Consider the following 22,701-nt stretch of genomic DNA (forward strand, 5'->3'; position numbering starts at 1 on the left):
AGAATTGAATGACTTCGACTCAATTAACAGTCAGTGGGATTTGACTCAATAATGGACTCGACTTATGACCTCCAACAGGACCAACACTACACAATATCAAACATCCTGAAAAACAGAAAAACTGCAAAGGTTAGGTTATATAGATGAATATCTTAACAGTACAGTATTGAGAAAATATACTTCTATTATGACGCATTAATGAATAATTCTCACATGGTTTATACGAGGTCAAACCAATATTCTTCTTCAAATAACCATTTCTCGTCATTTTCGTCAGCGTGTTTTCAGCAACGATCAAAAACTAGAAAATTTTAGGTAGATTTGGGAGTTTATAAAAACTCGGGCCGGGAATTGTTTAGTAGAATTCCTTAAACCCGAAGCAAAACGTTGCCAGAAATTCGGAAGCGACCAAGTCTTGAGTCAATCAATGCGATAAGTCGGTTAATCGCGAAGAAGACCTAGTTACGGGGAAGTATTGGAATGTCAAGGGCTTTCAGAACGATATAGAAATATGGGCGCTCTAGAAGAACGTGTACCAATATGGAGTTAACTAACTTTGTTTGCCAATTTTAGATTGAGTTGTGTGAAGAGGCTGAAATCTATGGACAGGGGGTATATTTACTTGGCTAACAAAGACAGTCCCCGAACTCGTAAACTAAAATAAAGAAAATCGGAATAAAATTATTGCCTAACCCCAACCTGGTACAGACACGACGGTAACACCCAACTTTGATGTGGAGGCGTGACCTTCTTTTCGGACCTGCCTAAAAATGCATAGTAAGTTTACTTATAAGCACTCAAGAGTATCAGTGACTGCAAATTCGGTGTGTGCTACGAAAGTTCCAAATTATGGTGGGTCGTTACGCGCTTCCACTCAGGTTGAAATAGTGAAATGACGTAATTCTCAACCCCAGCAGTGAATGGGAAAGAGCATGAAAAGCGCGTATCATATTTCAGTTATCTGAGACAGAACCAAAAGGAAAACTATTTTAAGAACAAAAGCATGTAAACAACAAAAAGGGAAATATAACTGACATTTGTGTGTAAATATTGTTTGATATCTTGAAATTTCAAAGACTAGGCATCATAATCGGATAATACTTCAATGCTGCGTTTTCATACCAAGATGAGATTTTTTCCCGTGGGCGAATTTTCATTGTTTTAGGGAAAGTGTATATGTGAGTAGGGTTTAATTATTTGTTGCCTAATTTTGTTATCTGTTATTTAATTATTTATTGTAATACTGTACGTAGACTATTCGAACTGATCAAAAAGGTTTTAAAATAGACAAAGTGGAGAATGAATTTAAAAAGCTGGAACGACTGCATGAATTTTACCTCGCCTGTTACCAAAAGTGCAGTTTTAGGTATTTTGTGGCGTCTTGAGCTGCAACAAAACCATGGCTGGATTTCAAACTAATATTGCTCTCTAGTCTCGTCAAACCATGACGGCTGACTTTTTAGCTGCCACAAACCAATGGCGTGAGGCGGGTAGGGAAGCAGATTGAAAACCAATAACGGGTAAAATTTGGCTGCCACAAGCCAAGGCCTGTTGGCTGTAGTGACAGGGCTGCCCCTGATGGTAACATACTTCGGTAAGTTCGAAAATTTTTCCCATCGATACAGTTTTGATGTATTTGGGGTTAAGTTTCAAGTTTAAGTATATATAAATGATATACGCATGATAAACTAAAATCTGGTACATGACTTTGTGAATATATTAGTAATAGCGCCATAAAACCTTGTCCGCAGTTCGTTTGTGACAGGAGCCGCCATGAAGTGGTAAGATCTGCGTCCCCTGTTACCGTGTTTCTGCGAAAATAATACCTAGCCTGAATTTAGAAAAATATATTATTATAAGCCCTATCCTTAAAATAAGACCTTGTCGATAGCGCGAAATCTTTTTGATCTAAACGTGTTATTTATAAGTAAATGGTAAATATGGTATGTTACCGCTAATCCTGAAGATCACAAGAAACGGTGCGAGAACCCATGGGTTAGGTTAATGCTGAATCGTTTAATTTGGTCAAAATTATGCGGCCATCAAAACCATACCACGGTAAAAATGAAAACAGCGATCTACCGATTTTTAACCAGTAGGCCATAGCCCACCACTGGATCACAGAAACATTTGAACGTTAAAAATAGCTAGAGTTGTGTTGATAAATTTAGTTAAATTAGATAGCAGTAGCGATGATTGATTTTTTTGTTGCAAGGTGGCAATTTTCATTCTAATTTATCAAAGTAAAATTGTCTATTTTTGCAAAGAGAATTTCTAGTTGTTGTTTTTTGTAGTTTTCTCCCTGCGTAAAAAAGTTAATGTGCCACAGAATTTTCGCAACGAAAATGGGCTACGAAAGGCTGATAACCACTAAACTATAATATCTGAGCACTCTGCTTTAACTAAGACACTAAAGTATTTTCAGATATTCATTTCCGTCGTGCATGAAATATTGCAACATTGAACGAAATGTTTTTTTAAATAAAATAGTTTTCTTTTCCATCACATTTGAGTGACATATTTTTAGTTCAGCCCGAAATGCAATTTTGCAAAGTGTGTTGTATTTCTTATAATAATAAAAATGGGACATCCTGATGTATGCGCACCAAGATGGCGCACAACCTGAACTCAGGTTGTGTACACCGATTTAGGGTTCAGGTTATGCGACATCTTGGTGCGCATACCTCAGGAGCAGTGTTCCCTCTAAGGTGTGCGCGTGTGCGCGCGCACACAGCTTTCAGAGGCTGCGCACACGCATAGGTTTACTGCGCACAGACGTATTTCGATGTAATGTAACTATGTGCTTGGTTGGCAGGTTGAGAAAGTTTGCTGCTGGCCCACTTATTAGCCGGTTAAAACCCAAAATTTCTTCATTGTTTTTTGCACAAATATTATTCATTTCCAAAAAATTGCGCACACACCAAAATTTCTGCGCACACATACTACAAAAAATTAGAGGGAACATTGCTCAGGAGTACCAAAAATGTCTAGAAAAAATAACAGGCATACAATATTTTGACCGCCTTTGATCGCGAAAGATTATAAGTAATAAAGTTATCGTGTCAGAGACATCACCTAAATACATTGCTCTTATTTACTTTTACATGGTGATGTATACCAATTTGATTTTCAGCATTGCGTTATTTCAGAGTCAGATACACAAATTTATTTAATGGTTTTACTAATTTCAAATGAAATATTATTAAGTTTAGCAATTCTAGAATGAGGACAAGGGACCGATATTGAAGGGGTGCGGAGGGAAAGAGAAATGGTTACGAAAGCTCTGCGCTTGTCGCCGCAAACCGCAGCACCAAATTTCTGGCCAATTTAACCCTAAATTTTCGTTTCCGAATCGTCTACGGTTTAAAGATAATTTTCCATCCTCACGCCATGTTATACTAATTATAGGTCACGATCGGTCAAATGGAAAGGTAACTGTAGGTCACATTTAATATCAACAATGGAGTAAAATTATTCCTCACGTGTTGGGGTTATTAGGATTCATTTATGAAAGGGTATTCAGGGTCACATTGCGTGGAGTTTCCAATTTCACCTGTCACAATTGAAGCGTGAATTTGATATCAAATTATTATCATCACAAATCAAGTATGATACGAATGAAATTGCGTTCTAAATAGGTATATTATGTATGGCCATGGATGGTGATTTGGGGCAAAATCATGAATTTTTGATATTTAAATTCGCGGTTTTAAGTTCGCAATTGTCACGCCATTTTTTAGAAAGTATCTTACGATTTATGACGTAATAAAGTGTATTTAAATTGACAAAAATGTCGTTCGATGTCAAACTAGAAAGACTGTAGCAAGGGGGCAGGAGAAGGGGGGTCGCAATCTATGTACCCACAGTGGGTCTGTCATTTTACAGGCCATCGCTAACTTCAGGGAAATAATATTAAACTTACCCGATATAAATAGTAACTTTGTATAAAATTGTGTAAAATGACTTTACCGCGCGAAAGGCTCGCAAAGTAAGTTAGTTATCTTGATCGTGATTTTGTACTTCGATAAAATGTACGACGAATAAATTTCCAGTCGATATTTCTATTTCGGCTTGAAGGGCCGCGCAATTCATTCCGCCCCGCAAAAGCTAAGGCCGGCGGTGGAAGATGAGAATTTCAAATTTTAAGATAAAGGTAACATTGGGTGGTTGGACTAAAATGGCGTTTAGATAGGTTTTAGATAGTAGAGTCTGTGTTCGGAGTATACCAAGATTCCAGCAGTTAATTTTTATCGTCTTTCCCACATTTTTAAATCGACTTTCACATTCTCGGAAAAACAAGCGCCGCATCGTCTCATAGCGGACCGACCGCGATAACGCGACTGATAAGCAAGAATGCAAATTATATAATCAGCGATTTACTTCACCTGTAGGCGTGTAGTAAGGAGTATGATACAGGGTGTCCTTGAAGTCCCTTTACAATTTCAATTTTGTTATTAGGTCAGTTCTCAATATATCGTAACCAGGTTTGTTGTTTCTTGATCAGTAATTGTTTAAGTATTTTTACTTCATTTAATACATCTGTGAAGGCCAAAACAATATATGATATCGATAAATTTCCCGTCGCAATTAAAAAAAAAAATTGAATACTTTATGGACACCCTATATAACTAAGATAGGTAGTGTAGGAAAGATTCACTGGGAAGTTTGTAAAACAGGTAGAAGAAATGTAACATTGATGCCGTTGCGCAAGATGGCATGGGAACGAATATCCGATGTCATGTTGAAGTGTTCCCATATCTTAGAAGTGTTAGAACCCGGATTAAATTAACAATAATGTAAGGGTGCAGTAGCAAGAGTAAAGATAACTATTCTATGTGATTTAAGAGTCTTGCTGAGCACTAACACAAATATATTCCTGTGGGACTAACTTCTTATTCTTCTTCTATGTTTTCGCGCGGTGGATTCGTATATGCATATAATACAAGGATGCTTTAGCAAGAGTAATGGTCGCTATTCTAAGTGATTCAAGAGTGTTGCACTAACACAAATCTATTTCTGCGGGACTAACTACTTATCTTCTGCTATGTTTTTGAGCTGGTGTGTCCGTATGCATATAATATTAATATGTTGTAGCACGAGTGAAGGCAACTATTCTAAACAATTTAAACGTCTTGATGCATACTAACACAAATGTATTTCTGTAGAGTCAACTAATTATTCTTTTTCTGCGGCTTTGGCTCTTGTGTATCCGTTAGCATATAATACAGGGATACTGCGGCAAGAATAAAAATTCTATGTCCATAAAATCAACTGCTGGAATTCTTGAATATCATCCGGACTCCGCTATTTTTCGTTATTTTTTATTTTTCAGAATATTTAAATTAAACTATTTAACGAATTCAAAGATATGTCCAGACTGACAGAAGGGATCGTCATACTTCTACTGTTCACAATAGGTAAGGGTCTAAGTCTGACATGGGAAAACCCGTTGGTTATTTAATCTGACCTGCCTGATGTTGCCACAAAACCAAATTTTGAAGTTTTAGCTGAAAGATAGCTCAAGTAATTTGTTGAGATTGCGATTAAATTTAGTTTTGTCACTTTGGCTTTTGTAACACTGTAAATATTGTTCATTAAATGTTACTTTTTGAGCCACACTTACATGGCCCGTCAGTCTGGGTGGCCAAAATTTTACCCTCGGTAAAAAAACGTTGCCCACCCCTGGTCTAAGTTGAATACGAAACAGGTACCAAGGAATGGTCAAAGCCGAGAAGTCTACTATTCTCTATACATGCAAAAATAAGGTGACCGTACATTTGAACCCACGTACATTTGGACCCATACATTTGCACCCGTATATCCGCGGGTTCAATTTATATGAAGGTGCTAAAATCCATGGGTTAGGGTTAGTATGGGTTCAATTATCCGTAAAAATTCCCATAGGTGCAATGGTATGCAGGTGCAATTGTCGGTGGTTCAAATTACGCGTTCAAATGTACGTGGGTTCAAATGTAATGGAACCAAAAATAATATTACTGAATATGAAATATATTGTAAATTGGTTCAACGAAATACACGTAAAAGTCGATGTATATTCAGTTTTGAGTATGGGGATGCAAGTTAAAATAAACTGTTAGTTGATCGAACCGCATTTTGTATAGTTTTTGGAAATTGAATGAAGCCTTTCTCAATAGTGGATCGGTTGTCAATGCGAAAAGTTTCAAGTCACGCATCGGTATTTACGGTGGCGTAATGTAGCAACATACATTTATACAATTTCTAGCTCTTGGCATTACATTGGTCGCCCATACCTTTGCTCAGTACTGGGCCACTTTACATCTGAGTGAGTGTCCGTTGCTTTGGTTCGAGATAAAATCCCTTACTTCTGAGTGAGTGCCTGTAATTTTGCTCAAAGATGAGTCTCTTTTACGTCTGAGTGAGTTACCTGACTTTACTCAGAGATGAGACTCATTCCTATTCGAGTGAGTGCCTGTAACTTCGCTCTGAGATGAGCCCTCTTTACTTCTGCGCGAGTGCCTGTAACTTTGCTCAGAGATGAGTCTTCTTTATCTGAGTTAGTGCCCATACTTTTGCTCAGACATGAATCTCCATTACATCCGAGTGCGCGCGCGTGGTCTTGATTTGAGCATATTTCAATGAAAAAATAACTTCAACATTTCATTTCAGGAGCTGAATGTCAGAAAGTATGCTACGGCCCTCTCGGTTGCTTCACCAATGACGCACCATTTACATCAGCTCTCTTGACTGAACCATTGTTGCCAGAGAATCGTGACGCAATCGACGTGACATATTCACTCTTCTTACGTCATCAGATACCTCGTGACGTCAGATCGATAAAAAATGCAGCGTTTTCATTGGCCAACGTCACTGGACCGCATAAATTATCCCGCGATACAAAGTTAAGCAGAAAATGGCGGCAGTTGCTAGTAACAACGAAGCAGACGAAAATTATAATACACGATTATGGCGACACAGGTACTGTATTGTTCTTGTATTAAATAAATCGTTTCCTTTCATTTCAAATTCTCACGAAAGATGGAAATGATCCTTGAAGACAGTTAGTCAAATTGAGAAAAGGGTTATCTTCCAATTCAAATTCTTACGAAAGATAGAATTGTCGCTCGAAGATTTTTAGTTAAATTTGTTAGTCCAATATCGTCGATATATCACCAAAATGGGCATTAAATATTTTTGCTACCCCTCCCTACAACTCCAAACAAGGCCCTGTACAAGCAGCCATTGGTATTTACAGAGATAACATTTGAGGGAGTGGTTTACAACTTTCTAAAACACATCTTAACGAGAACATACAACATAATTATGGTACTCCTGTAGTATGTGAACCAAGATGGCGGACATAGGAACATAGTATGTGTACCAAGTGAGGATTAGGCGATAATTTCTGGTGCAAATACTACGGGAGTCACTTGGCTAGTCCCCGAACTCGCAATAGAACTAAAATAAGGAAAATCGGAATAAAATTATAGCCTAACCCTAACCTGGTACACATACTACGGGAGTAACATAATTACAGTGAGTCACTAAGTATGGCCAAACTTACTCAAATCACTGTCTAATACTCGTAATAGCTAGTAACTTGTGCAGTGAGACGGGAGCAGCCCATTGTCGCTTGACGGTAATCAGTGATTACAACACGATGAACAATAATGTAATAATGACAGAATATAAACAAGGGAGTCCAAGATGTATCACACTGCAACAGCCAGGAATAACTAAACTTAATTCTCTCGATCCAGCTTTATTTGGAAATTATGAATTTTGCACAAACAAGTCAAAAATTCATATTTTGATCGACAAGATTTAGAAGTCTGTTCTGTTTGGTGATTTTTATTGTACATGAAAATAATACACGTTGGTCAGTGTACTGAACTGTTCTTTTCATATGTTTTCTTGAGAAAAAAATTGATTTTCTCGCAATAAATTGACCAGTAATTTTCAAATTTCGCTAAGAGGGTTGTCGCTTGTAGAGCTGTTGCTTTTATTCGGTATTTCACCTAAAACTTTTCTGTGTCAATTTAATTAATGGGAACACTTCTGAGATATGGGAACACTCCTATATGAAATCGGATTATCGTTTTCATAAATTTGATCATTGCCATCTTGTTTTCTTTACAGATTTAAACAAATGGGTGTTCGCCATGGTTGAACGATTTCTTCAGAGGGATGATTGTCACGTCATAACTGTTAATTGGAAATCACGTGATGGAATTGGCGGGTATTATCAAGCGGCCGCAAATATAAGGGTCGTCGGTGCAGAAGTCGCTCTTATGTTGAAAAATATCAAGGTACGTAAAAAAAGTAGGAATATTACTGGGATATAATAGTTAATCGGAGAACAGAGCATTGTCTTATTATTGCCCCACCACTAATTTTGTGGCCGTTTTCTATGTTCATTTAGTTCAGTCCATGCGTTTGAAAACAAATAACTGGCTAACTAATAGGATACCAGACCTAGACGGGTGAGGGGGCCGTTGTTCGCCACATGATTAATCAAGCAGTCTTGTTGGCTTCTCTCGCCCCCGGGATAAATATTCAAATCCTATTAGTGAGTTGGATTAATTATACTTCGAACTCGAGACACCAAGAAAAATTTTGACGACAAAAGCATCAGCGTATGCAAGGTTTTCTCAATAGACTATTAGAAATATTTAGTAAAATTAATCTTTTGAGTCTCTGTCAAGAAAGCACTGAGACTTGACAGCAGTGGTTTTCAAACTTTTTAGGCCGCGCACCTCCTTTTTTAGAATTTGTCAACAAATCTTGCTCCGACCTCAAACATACCTAGCTAACAATAAGCTACAAATAACAGATACTAGTAGGTTGAACGTTTTTTTTATTCAGTAAACACGTTGAAAATACGTAGATGGTATGTAAATAATACAATGAATCTAAATATCCTAAATAACGAGGGTAAGATCAACTCTAACAAACATTTTTATTTATAATTAGCTTCACGCGCTCAAAAAAAAATGTTTACGCCCCACCCGTTCAGGAACCATCACGCTAGAGCTAAGAAAAAAGACTGCATATAGAAAAGTTTCGAACTACCACTGGAGCCAAGAAATTTTGATTCCGATCTCAGATAGTTTAAATTTTGTCTACTGTTACTATCCTTGTAAAAACGCGCCAAACTCTCGACTATCTACAGGACTGGAAACCCGAATTTGAATTTGAATCCGTGCATTTGATTGGCCATGGGATTGGTGCGCACGCAGCATCTTACGTTGGTGATATCCTAAAAATTGATGATGTCAAATGTTTGACGAAACAATCACGTGAAGATGACGTCACAAGTGACGATGAAGACGCAGGATGGTGGCAACTACCAAGCTGGCTCAGAAGCTCGGAACCTACACAAACGGTATGTTTTTTTTTTTGTTGGAAGGGGGAGGGAGCAACATCTTTTGTCCGGAACAAGGCTTTAGGCAAGCTCTCTCTTGAACGGGATGGTCATTGCTGACCAGCCATGGAACTCTTCACATAGCGACGCCATCGGTCCCGGTTCTATGACATTTTGACAACTGAGGCATGCTGATGTCCGCTAGCTAGGAAAGCTAGGCACTGCTATACCGAGACCTACTGCTTCTTTTAAGAATTCATTCCGATATGTAAAACACTAATGAGATAAACGAAATTATCATTTCAGTCTTTTAAATAAACGGGTCTACGATAGAAAAAAATATTCGGACTAATAGAAAATATATTTTCCTAAAATATTAATGGAGGTTTTATGGTGTTTCGTCAACTTTTTCCACTCACAAACCTGAATCAGCAAGCGTTGCAGGTGTCGCTACCTGATGCCGTTTAAGGGAAGCCTCGCGACGTTTGTTATTTTCTTATTGTGCTACGTTAGATGGAAGTTTCCTCGACCTTTGACCCCTAAAGGTTCTCCCTATATTTCATCATGTTTCAATGTTGATTTTGAGAGTTGGCGCTAAAGAACTGGCTCACATATACAAAACTGTCATTTTTATTCAAAACAATAAACCACGTGCTGCTTATACGTACTGATAGTTAATTTTGGGCTGGCATATCGCAGCTTTTGTGGTATCAATCGTTGATGGTATAGCATAGCTATATATCAGTATTTTCTCATGATTTTCGAAACATAGAGGCATTTTTACTGCGAAAACTGCTCAATTAATTTGAATAGACATTTTTTTTGAAAATTGATAGAACGGATTTTTTTTGTTCGACGGTATTTGGAAATTGAATTTTTAAAACGGTTCATTTTTGAACAAGCCTTTACAAATAGTTCAAAATTCAATGTCGAGGTCCCTGAGTACTGCAGTTCCCGGGCCTCAGCCTCAGTGGCGTGTTAAACTCTTCTGCTGTCCGAAGCGAGATTTTGATAATGATGCCTATTATAGCTAGATTCAGAGGGTGAAACAAATTATAGATGTTGTTATACATCATCAAACTCACCCTTATAACGTGCTGCTTGGGCTGCCGTTTCATTTGCAATCCATCTAGACACCCGATTGCTCAGCCTCCCTTTCCTAATGGTAAATGCGGCCTTGGGTACCGATGTAAATTGCTTTTCATTTTTAATAAATTCTTGCATTGTTAACTTTCAGGAACCAAAACCCAAACCATGCGAAAAGCTTCCTCAACTTGGGCAAATCACAGGTCTGGACCCCGCTGGTTTATGGTTCGAAAGCGCTGAGTCTGGTGCAAGACTAGACTCTTCAGACGCCATTTTTGTTGACGTCATACATACTGACGTCATCAAGAAATTGACGTCATATTTTGGACACGGGATTGCAAGAACGTCAGGAGACGTGGATTTTTATCCAAATGGCGGGTATGATCAGCCTGGATGCACGGACGAACAGACGGGATTTGAAAATTTGGAATATCAAGGATCAGAAGGTATGTAGCGTTCCTACACCATTAATCCGGATAAGCTCCGTACCTGCAGCCACTGATACGTACGGGTATTCTACCCTTTGCAAAACTTTGATGGGGTCTGGGGTTGGAGATTCCAGGTTCAAACCCCATTTCAATCCCAATTACTGTTGGACCGGTATCGTTACGTTTCGTCCCTGCCAACCTAATATACCTTGCATAAGACTGGAAATTCTCACTTGCCATGCCAACATATTTAGATAAGCAGTTTTTCTGGTAGTGACGTCGATGTTGGAATCCTATTTTCCTATTTCACGGAGTCGGTAGCCGGGTTTAGAGCCTAAATTTTGTAAACGACCAATCACTGACTCTTTGACAGTTCTCTCTCCTTCTCTCTATAAATATATATATATATATAATTGATTTACCATGTGACAGAGATTTCAAATGAAACGAGAATAGTAATAATTTTAAGTGTACAGAGTACTGACGGAAGGGTTGCAACCCACTGACACACGCTAGAGCTAAGCGAAAGGAGTACTAATAGAATAGTTGCAATCTACCACTGAGTACTGACACGCTAAGAGCTTCCTGATAGTTCCTTATTGCGATTCGGATCTCAGTAGACATGGGCAAACTATACTAAAAAATGCTAGTTAAAAACTAATTAAAATCTTTTAACAGGTCCACGAAAACCAATGGACTGTAACCATCTCCGTTCTATTGTTTATTATTTGTCAACAATGGATCCAACTTCTTGCCATATGACTTCGTTTCCGTGTTCGAGTTACCGCGAATTTCAAACCGGAAGCTGCACTTCGTGTGTCCACAATTTCGAACCCGAATCAGGAAGTTCGACGGGGTGGTTTTCATATTTGGGGTTCAGAAAAAGAAGAACTAGCGCCACTAAGTGTCTAGAGCTGGGACCGGAAGTGCCATCTTTTTGGCGGGAACACAAAAGAAGAGCAAGAGAGGCGGATAGTCTTGTCCCAAATATCAAAGCATTTTTGAAAACCAGGTCGACTGAACCATTTTGCTGTAAGTATCGCTAATTAAGTAAATAATTAAGTTAATTAGTAGGAGGTACTAGGTAACTAAGGCGTGGTGGTCCAAAGTTGTCGACGCCGGGGGCCACAAAATTATTTTCGCATTGGTCGCGGGCCACAATAGTGCCCAGATTAGGTAAATAGTGCAATGCAAAATACTTCTATTGTGCAAACACATTCTTCAATTCGCTAGTTGCCTTAGCTAGCCATAACACTAGTCCATTGAGTGACATTAGTGATGTAACAATATGTCAAAATATTTTTCTGGTTAAATTTATGACGAAACAACACCAATTGGGATTTTTTAAATACTCTGCGAATGCGACGCGGGTCTCAGATAATGGGGCCTGGGTTTGGACCACCCTGTACTAGGATTGTGCACTGAACGTTAAGTCATTTCTCCTTGTTTACTTTCTACTTCGGATCCGAGTGTGTCAGTTGCCACAAGAATACTTAAGTCAGTCAGTCAGTCAGTCGTTTATTTTTCACCAAAATGAAACATACACGTAATGCGAACAAAAATTAGAGAAAACATAAATAAAGGCATTTCATGGTGAAGGGTGACGCGAAAAAACCAATGTTGGTTATCTAGCAGCGACAACCTTAAACGAGATAGTTTTGTGAAGATAATTAGGAATAGCATAATCTCTTTCCACGAAATAGCAAGTTTATTTATGAGCTTCCGTTAGATCATAGTTTAACTTCTTCAGACAAAACAAGATATGGCTTAATCAAACAACGGGGTACTTTTGCGTATTATTTTTGAATAATAACATTATAGGCTGTTTGATTCAATTATCAAATATGTATCTGAGTCGAATTAAAGATAGCATTCATTGTCAAACGAGTATTTTGCTAAAAAAACGTAAAATTTTTATGTTTTTTTTTTCACCCAAAATAACCTATCATATTATTTTTCAGTGAAATACATCAAAATTGAGCTTGAACTATCAGAGCCTGTTTCGGAGGGAATTTTGTCGTTTCGCCTCGCTGATCACACCAATCATAAGACAGATATGATCCCAGTTGGCAGGTATGCACTAATTTATGCGACAACTTTATACATATGGATTTATTGAATTGGGAAATGCAGTACAAATAAGCCATATGTGAGATTTGTTATAATCTAGTAACTATCGTAGTTATTATATAGGATGCCCATAAAGTCCTAATTCTTTAAAATTTAAAAGAGAATTCATCAATATCATATATTGTTTTGGCCTTAACATATGTATTAAATAAAGTAAAAATACTTAAGCAATTACTGATTAAAAAGAACAAACCTGGTTAAGATATATTGAGAACTGACTTCATAACAAAATTGAAATTGAGCTTCATGGACACCCTGTAATTTTTTGTCACCCCGAACACGGTTTTACATAAGCAGTCACTGTTATGTATTGGGACATTCGCCGGTACGACATCGCCAACTTAATTTTATTTCACTCCCGGTGAAGGGGTGGAATTTGTACCCGATACTTTATCTTGTGATGCGGACATGGTTAACTTCTATTGGTAGAGGCCATTGTTGTAAACTGCTTGTCTAGGGAAGTCGAGAGACGAAACGTTACAGAAATACATTTGTGTTAGCAGGACTCTTGAATTGCATAGTATGGATAACGTCAATGTTTTAACTAGACCAGTTCACTATACCAGTTGTTTTCAACCTCTCTACTTTTGAGGCCCATTTTCGTGGCACAAAAATTATTTGGCCCGTTAATTTCTCATGAAAGGGGAAAACTACAAAAAAAATATTTATTTTCAAACATAGCCATTTTCACTTTAATAGCTAGCCGTATTCTCTTCTCTTGTATTTCAGGCTAATTTTTTTGTGTGGCCCAGTTAGATGTCTGAAGTTGGTTAGTTATATGGCTCAACGACAAAACATGCTTCACACTCTTGATCTAATACATTGTGACTCAAAATTTTTTTTCTGTTCAATATCTCCTTGTTCAAAGTGAGAAGAGCGAAAAACAATTTATCAATATTTCTATTTTTGATGATTAGGATAAGCAACTGGGGAAGTACGGACAATCCAACTTATCTTGTGACAGTGCCGAGTGAATTCGGGAGACTTCATGACGTCACTGTTCTATGGCAGATTGGCGCGGCATCAATGACGTCATGGTGGCCAAGTAGGTTTACTTTTTATCTGGTTGCAGCCCCGAATAAAGCATTAGACAAGCGATATTAAAACACACTTTTGATATTTGTTCATGAATTAGTCTCCTTCACTTCTGAGTGAGTGCCCGTAACTGTGCTCAGAGATGAGTCTCCTTTACCTCTGCGTGAGTGCCCGTAACTGTGCTCAGGGATGAGTCTCCTTTACCTCTGCGTGAGTGCCCGTAATTGTGCTCAGAGATGAGTCTCCTTTACCTCTGCGTGAGTGCCCGTAACTGTGCTCAGAGATGAGTCTTCTTTACTTCTGAGTGAGTGCCAGTAACTGTGCTCAGACATCAGTCCACTTTACATTTCAGTGAGTGCATGTTACCTTGCTTTGAGTAAATTCTTTTAAAACAATTTATGAGGCACAATGATCCCTCGACAGGTTTTAAATTTTTCTTTTCCAAATGAACTGCGAGAAAAACCGAATGTGAATCGTTTCACCGCTTTTTTTATTATAAAGGTTTCTAACGAATTCCCTTTCATTGTAAACGTGCTATTATCGGCAATACCGTGAACAGAGTATGAACGGTTAATTAGGAACACGATTTTGGTTTCTAATCTCGCGGTATAAGTACTCCTTCCGTTAACCACTAAACGGTTAGACGGTTATACTTTTGAAACAAATAACTGGTCAGTTTTTTTTCATACCCGACTTTGAATGATAATCAGAAGGGCGTGGTTTGTCACATAACTGAGCCGTCGTTTATGTTTGCCTTCAAAGTTATAAATATAAAAATCCTTTTATTCTATCCTACATACACTTCATATTTTTCACAGACATCGTGGGCCATTCCCCAAACAGAGCAGACAGCAGACGAGAACTCAGGCTTCCGCTACAAAATATTAAAGTATTAGAGATGCCGCTCAGCGAGATGTAAGTTATTTTTCACTCTGAAAATTTTTACAGATAAAACAGCGCTCCGGAAGTATTTGTACCAAGATAATGCACAACCTGAATCCTAATTTGGTACACATACTATGTTCAGGTTGTGCGCCATCTTGGTAAGAATACTTCGGGAGCACCTTGAAAACGTTATAAAAACATATGAAGGTCGCATGTTTTACATTTGTTGGGAAGAGCAAATTTTTTCCGCCTCGACTTTGCCTGCCCAATTTATCACTCCAAGTAAATGGAATTTACAGCGTAGCTGTCGGCCTAATTTATATTTGGCGTTTAGGAGGCTTGTCATAATGATGTAGCTTACGTAGTGACATACATACATTTGCTGAATCCTTTGTTAGTGAGTGCAATACAAAAAAGGTCGCTCTGTAAGTATGTGCACCAAGATGATGCACAACCTTAACCCTAACCTGGTGCACAGACTATGTTCAGGTTGCGCGCCATCTTGGTACACATATTTCGGGAGCACCCAAAAAAGAACCCGTTCTTATATTTTGAAATACCTTTTTCCCAGGTATCTCTGCATTTTGTTTTTATATCAGAGTACCGAAATAAATGATTGATTGACATGCCCAAAATGATGTGCCTGAAATAATCTAAACTTGGAACTTCTAGTTATGTATTGTCAATAAGCTTCGATTAATTCATTAGAAGGTTAATTAAGACAATGCGGTAAACTGGACATCTATCCTCATGCAACGCCTATTAAATTTTTAAAATAACGTGGTTCGTTATATAACTGCGCCGACTCATCGCTTTTCTCTCCCCAATTACTAATCCTATTCTAATTCCAGAACGAACTTCTGCTCGAGTCGTCGAAAACTTCGTTCCGGGAAAGAAGTTCGGTTTACTCAGTGTGGCACTGAAGAATCCTCCTACCACGATTATGACGACACTGAAGGATGACGCCATCGAGCCTATGACGTCGACATGAAAAATTTCCTACATTTTTCTTCATATTTATTTATTTATAATAACTGAACTTCGGTATCACTGAGACACTGACATCACAGATGTTATGACGCAAAAACGTCGTTGAACAATCAGTTCGAATGACGTAAAAGATTTATCTGTCTGTATACTACGTCAAACTTCGTTTCTATAGTTACCTAATCTTAGTGACGATTCTTAATTAAATGGCTTATTGAATCTCGCGATTCGATGACGTTATTGCCATCGTTTCTATGGCAACGTCACATAATTAACATTTTGCCATTGATGCCGTTTCTATGGCTACATTTCGTGACGTCACATGTAATAGAAAATTGTTATATAAATATATATTGTCAATTTTAGTAAATTTTGTGAATGTTTATATTTATTATTATATCCAACAAAATATTCAGCTTGCAATTTTTACCAAATCATTTTCTATGAATGTGAAGGTTTTGTTGAAAAGGAGAGGGAGACTTAATTTTATACTATATATTTATCTCCGCTTTTGCACGCCGAATAGACCCATGATATTTAATGATATCTAATATGATAGTGATATATGGAGGAATCGGAATCTTTAAAGTTCAGCATTACCTACACCAGGATGGTCCAAACCCAGGCCCGCGGGCCACATGTGGCCCGCCGCTTCATTATCTGTGGCCCGCGTCACATTCGGAGAGTAATCAAAAAATCGCATTTCGTGTTGTTTCGTCATAAAATTATTCAGAAAAATCTTTTGACATATTGTTACATCATGTCACTGAATTGACTAGTGTTATGGCTATGGTTGAGGCAACTGGCGAAGTTGAATGATGTGTGCTTGCAGTATAATTTCTTATAGGACTTTCTATCTTTTTGGTTGGGAATATATGATAACAATATAGGCATCATAGAAAACTAAGAATCAAATGCGGATTCTATCAGCCTGGGATCGCTATGGCTGATAACCATGTGTTTACGCAATAAAAGAGTTTGTTTTGTATTGTACTGTTTACCTATCCTTGGCGCTATTGTGGCCCGCGAACAATGCAAAAATAATTATGTGGCCCGCGGAACTGACAACCTTGGACCACCCTGACCTACCCAGTGAGTTCCCTAGCTATTCATTTTGGTTGGGCATGGGGGGTCAAAGTTTAGAGGGTGGTAAATGTTTTGCTATTAGCAATAAAACTATTTGTAACATATAAAAATGTATTATGTAAATTACAGATTGTCTGCACTGATAAATATTCTACTTCCTGTATATTCAAATACAATCATACCCAGATTGGGTATTAAAGTGCAGTATCACACCTCAAAATATGGGCAGGGGTGAAATTTTAGGGGGTGTAGGGAAATCACTGTGTCTACCCAATTAATCACACCCTAGGTGAGGTCACAAGATTTGAGGCAGAGATGAGTGATTTACAAGGCCACCACAGTTTAGTCTAACGCTTTAATCGCTGGCCCATCGTCCGCAAGATACTGATACGAATAATATTGAAAACAGGGTACTCCCGAAGTACCTGAACCCAGATGGCGGACACCGGAACGTAGTATGTGTGCCATGTTAGGCCATAATTTCAGGTACAAATACTACGGGAGTCACTTGGCTAGTCCCCGAACTCGTAATAGAACTAAGACAAGAAAAATTGAAATAAAATGATGGCCTAACCCTAACTTGGTACACATACTACGTTCCAGTGTATGCTATGAGATTCAATCAGATAGAACGCCTTGGTCCGATAATCACGACTGGGCATTTTCGAATACTCAGTGATTCCATAATCGGATCAAATATTTTTCTTTATATCGAATCTCAAATACTTACACATATATATATATATCAGAAATTGCATTGTGAAAATATGGCTTCAATAATAAAAGTGAGGGAATCACCAATATTTCGTGGACAAAAAACAAGATGGCGGATTTAGAAATCTTCAGTCGAAACGTTTCAAATAATTCACTATTCTATTCGAAATACCCAGCCCTACTGATGATTCATCCTACAATTTAAGAGTTATATCGACTCTCTCGTCTCGAATAATGTAAAGTCAGGACACATAATTCTGTAAGGAATTATTATTTCCAATAGAACACATCTAATAAAATTGCACACATACGTTCAGGAGTATTTTGTAAGAAAAATAAAGCAAAATTTAATGTTGATATATATACTGATAACATCCATAGCCAAGCATTTCCACACCCAGGATAGATTAGTATAGGGTTGCCATACCGACCAGAAAATTCCGGACATGTCCGAATTTAGGGTTAAATTTTGCATCCAGGAAATATTTAAAAAATGCTTGAATGTCCGGAATCCGGAATTTTACTGCATCTGCAATCGTACTGTGCACACTGCTAATACAGAACATTGTTATTTCGTACCGTGCGCATATTTTTCACTACGAGGTCATGAAGATAGTCATGCACTGTCCGGAATTTTGCTTTTTGAAATATGGTGACCTAGGACCGGATGTTCATATTTATATGTTTGAGGGTGGATGAAATGATCATACTATTCATTTTTAACCTTGAATAACTGGGTGATGGTGAGATAGCTTAATGATGTGATAGGATCTTCATATTTATCCTGGGGGAGAGGATGATTTTCACATTTATTCTGAGTATTCGAAACTGGTATATTTGACCTTGAGACATAATATACGACCTTGACTCAGAGTTGAGTACTTTAAAATAAAAATGACATATGCTTTTTTGCACCTCAATACTAGATTAGGATAAGTTATTATCCCCTCCTGTCTCTAAAACAGGCAGAGAATAGTGAGGCAATAACCTGAGCTAATCAGAAGTGGGGCAAAAATATGAAATGCACATAAAAAAATTATTCAAAATGTTACTTATCGATTCTTATTCCCTGAAACCTCTAGTCTGTGTAACTATCTTGATTAAATAGAAAAACAAAATAAAATGATGGACAAGAAATATTTTGAGTCGGTACTCCCGTAGTGTATGTACCAGGTTAGGCCATAATTTTATTCCCGATTTTCTTTTTTTAGTTCTATTACAAGTTCGGGGACTGTCTGTTTTGGCCAAGTGAATATCCCCCTGCCCATAGGTTTCCTAGAACAAAATTAGTTACCTCCATATTGGTACACATACTTCTGGAGCGCCTGAGTCTGTTGTCGCTTAAAACTAAAATTCCAGAAAAATCTACAAAACCAAGCTTTGATGAACGCTTGAAAGTGTAAAAAATAGGATATGTACCAGAGTGTCAGTTTTTTAATTTGAAATATTTTATAAATTTTCAGAACAATACATACAGATGTATAGAATCCAGATTTCAACATGTTGACTTAATTTCACTGTTCCAAATACATTCTGAGAAAAAAATTTTCACATATAAAAATTGGAATACATTCTAAATTGAGGGCAAGTTCATGTGGAAAATTATAAAAATCACTAAATCTTCATGTTGATCACATCTAAAACAACACAAATATAGAGCTCATTGTTTTCTCTGTGTTGTTTGATACCTGTTGAAATATTGTACATTTTGATCTGCTTGTCTGAAGGCTTAAAATTCCAGATTTTCGATTAAAATATTCTAAATTAATAGTTCTTAATCTGTTTAGGCGGCATCCTCTTTTTAGAATTTATCAAGTCTCGCGTTCCACCTCAGAAAATAACAATGGCTAACAATAAGCTACCGGTACTAATAACAGATAGTAAGGCGAAAATATGTTTTACATAAAATATTCAAAACTAAGGCGGGCAAGATCAAACCTAACAATCACTTTCATTTCTAATTAGCTTCTACACCCCCCATGGTTTGAGAACTGCGGTATAAATTACTTAAAAATTTACTATATCCAATATAATGATTTTTGAATGTATTCAAATATTTGATTCCTCTAAGACAACCCAAATTTCAAAACAATATCTCTGTATGTATCTACATTTGCATCTTAAAGCCTTAATTAGGCAAAAGCGTGAAAACAACATTAAAAAAATTCATGAAAATAACGATAAAAATAAGTCTTTTCATAATTTTTCAACAATAAAAAAAAATTGAAATTTATAAACACAAAATTATGGAAATACAGATAACACGACAATTAGGCATTTTTTGCTAAATTTTCAAATAAAATCACGATAAGGTGTACGTATGGTAAGATTTTAAAAAAAGTTGTCATTATTGAACTGTTTACCTGCTGAAGAGCAGAATGCACTCCCCATATGAAGATTTTTGAGCTCGGCCAGGAATGAAAAAATTTAGTCAGAATATTTTGATTTGGAATTTGTTTCGCAAAAAAATATATTCAAAGTGGGACTTTATACATGACAAACATCATGAATCTTTTCAATTTCTGTGAGTACCGTTGCCATTGACTTGTAACCATTACTCAAAGTCTGTAAGCTGTTTCCCAACCTTTTTTTTCAAGCGAAAAGGATATGCTCAAATATGTATGTAATGCTTATATATCTTTTGTTCACAAAATTAACTGTCTGACTAATAACAGCAGATGCCAAGTTTTTACGCTGTGATACTTCCCATATATATACAGTTACTAATGAGCAACACTTCAATACCATAAACTATAAAATTTACTAGAAAACAATATAACTTTTAAATTTTTGTTGAAATAACAAGCGACCAAAAACTTTTTTTAGATGACCCAGTTTTGGGTCGCGACCCTTAGGTTGAGAAACCCTAAGTGACTCGTCATCGACTGATTGCAAGCAGCAAGACTCTACTTTCGACTCAAGACCAGGGCTTAGGACCACTGTGACATGACTTGTTCTGCAAATCAAAGTTTGGGGACTTCCAGCCAACAATTTCATGAAGACATCTTATTAAAATACGACCTTCTATAAAAAGCATAGCCATGGATTTTTGCCATCTTTACAGCCCCGGTGATAATTAGAAATTTACATTTTTGTTCAAAGCAATTAGCACCTTAAAGTTTTTCTATACAAAGTCATTGAGAAAAAGCAATGAAGCATAACTGGCAGAACTGCCACCCTCTGGATAAAATGAGAATATTCTGCCAATGTCCTTTGAATTGTATCACATTACAATCTGTTTCTGATATTGAAATGTTTTTACATGGGATAAAACGTACATTAAAATTCAAATAGTTTTGTTGATGAGAATTGTACCAAAGTGAATTAGACCCATTATCAGGCTGTTTGAAAAAGGCATCTTATATGGTATTCCCCCTCCCCACAAAAAAAAGTTCTGTTCATTACTGTTCACATAGTTTTGTTGATGGCAACTCTTTTTCCGATGTAAACGCCGAACCCGAATGCAACAAGGTTTGTGATAATCATGGAGGGAATGAAAACTTGCAGAAAATCCCACGAAAAATATCCAGATTTCATCGCTGAAGTTTTACGAATGCTCAAGTTCATTGGACGAGGTTTCGGGCGTCTGAATTGAGTATTTTTAGGGGGTCGAGTTTCAGGGGTACTCGACCAATCCCATACCCAGTCTGCATTGTCTTTCGTTTTCGACAAAAGTTCTGGAATAGTTTGTAAATTTGCCGGGTTTTTTGGTGACGCTTCCCCGCTCCTCCCTGGTGTGCTTTGGAGACTGTTGCACGGTGTATTTGGGGGTGAGGAGCCAACTTTTACAGATCCAGCTAAAGAAGATTGCCCACTTTCTCTTTGCGCTTCTCGAAGTAATTTTTCCATCTCGTTCTGGCTCAATCCTTGCATGCTGTTCAACGAGTCTAAATTGTATGTCACCCACGAGTCACCCATGCCAGATTCCTGGTTTTGGGAAGGTTTGTTTCTACCAGATGGATTTGTTGCTGTTGACATTATGGTATTAATTTCTAAATTAACAGTAAAAAATTAATTTTGATAAATATTGGCATTTCAATGTTCTGGTGTTCATTCGCAACTTTGCTCAAAGTGAAATCTCATTTACTCAAGTGTCCTTGCTTCAAACAAAAATTACTGTATTATGGTACCGGTACTGTATCAGAATATTCGATACTCCACAACCAGCTTCAGTTTCATTTCCCACTAAAATTGCGAAAATATGATTTTCTAATAATTCCAGAATTCTGAATCTATGTACGATTAATATCAATATAACTGGCATAGAAAAAATATTCTTGCCTTACTCATCAATTAACAGAATTTGTAATTATAGACACTTTCTTACTTCGGTGCCGTACCGGTATGGTACTTTATCATAATTCCCAAAATAAACTGGTCGTTTATAAAATTTGACTAAATGGATGATCGCGTCAAAAAATATTTAAAAACTTCATCATCAATCCAAACGACTGAACTAGCCTTGCTGGTAAAATTGCATTCATGAGCTCGAAAATCCCCACAAAAATATGGTACGGTTTTTTACAAAATTAGCAAAAATTATCCCAAGGTGCTAAAAATTGACAATTTACAAACCAATTTTACTTTCTGGTTCTCCTTAAAAGCCACAACAAGTTAAAAATAAAAAAAATCGCAACACAAAAACTTGTTTTCATCAAGCGCTAAATATGACCGATAGTAACCCTCACTCACGCGACGAAACAAAAAACGACAAAAATAAACAAATGATGTCGAGCAACGTATAGTAGAGCTGCTCGGAGTCGTTTTCGCAAACGGTATTTTTCGCTTTGAGTGTGAAAATCTCATCAATACAGTAAGATTAGGATAGAATTTTTATTCGGTACAGGTACAGTGGGAGAAAAAAAACGAAAATTTGATTTGGTAATACAGAAGAATCTCATCAATAGAGTAAGATCAGGATAGGATTTTTATTCTGTACCGGTACAGTGGGAGAAAAAAAACGAAAAATTGATTCGGTAATATAGGCGCGGCGGTGTGGCTCATCGT

The 22,701-nt window shown here is 37.2% G+C and overlaps 2 protein-coding genes across 3 annotated transcripts; one reads left to right on the top strand and one right to left on the bottom strand.

Annotated features, from left to right (window-relative positions):
* The first annotated feature begins 3,841 nt into the window (after positions 1-3,841).
* Positions 3,842-16,305, top strand: LOC120335192 (pancreatic lipase-related protein 2-like). 2 transcript variants are annotated; one of them, XM_078113501.1, is made up of 11 exons: positions 3,842-4,153; positions 5,333-5,417; positions 6,649-6,957; positions 8,119-8,288; positions 9,152-9,364; positions 10,581-10,875; positions 11,536-11,889; positions 12,819-12,930; positions 13,905-14,032; positions 14,841-14,937; positions 15,759-16,305. In XM_078113501.1, exons 2-11 carry the CDS (start codon positions 5,369-5,371, stop codon positions 15,868-15,870), a joined length of 1,839 nt encoding a protein of 612 aa, XP_077969627.1. In that variant the 5' UTR covers positions 3,842-4,153; positions 5,333-5,368; the 3' UTR covers positions 15,871-16,305. The 2 variants fall into 2 exon arrangements, with proteins under 2 accessions (XP_077969627.1, XP_039258611.2); XM_039402677.2 differs by lacking the exon at positions 3,842-4,153 and adding an exon at positions 4,651-4,796.
* Positions 16,306-17,949: 1,644 nt separating this feature from the next.
* LOC120335199 (BCL2/adenovirus E1B 19 kDa protein-interacting protein 3-like) lies at positions 17,950-21,703 on the bottom strand. Its single transcript, XM_039402686.2, has one exon. It carries the CDS (start codon positions 21,670-21,672, stop codon positions 21,103-21,105), a length of 570 nt encoding a protein of 189 aa, XP_039258620.2. The 5' UTR covers positions 21,673-21,703; the 3' UTR covers positions 17,950-21,102.
* Between the last annotated feature and the right edge of the window lie 998 nt (positions 21,704-22,701).

This window comes from Styela clava, chromosome 1 (assembly GCF_964204865.1).
Source record: "Styela clava chromosome 1, kaStyClav1.hap1.2, whole genome shotgun sequence".
Lineage (NCBI taxonomy): Eukaryota > Metazoa > Chordata > Ascidiacea > Stolidobranchia > Styelidae > Styela > Styela clava.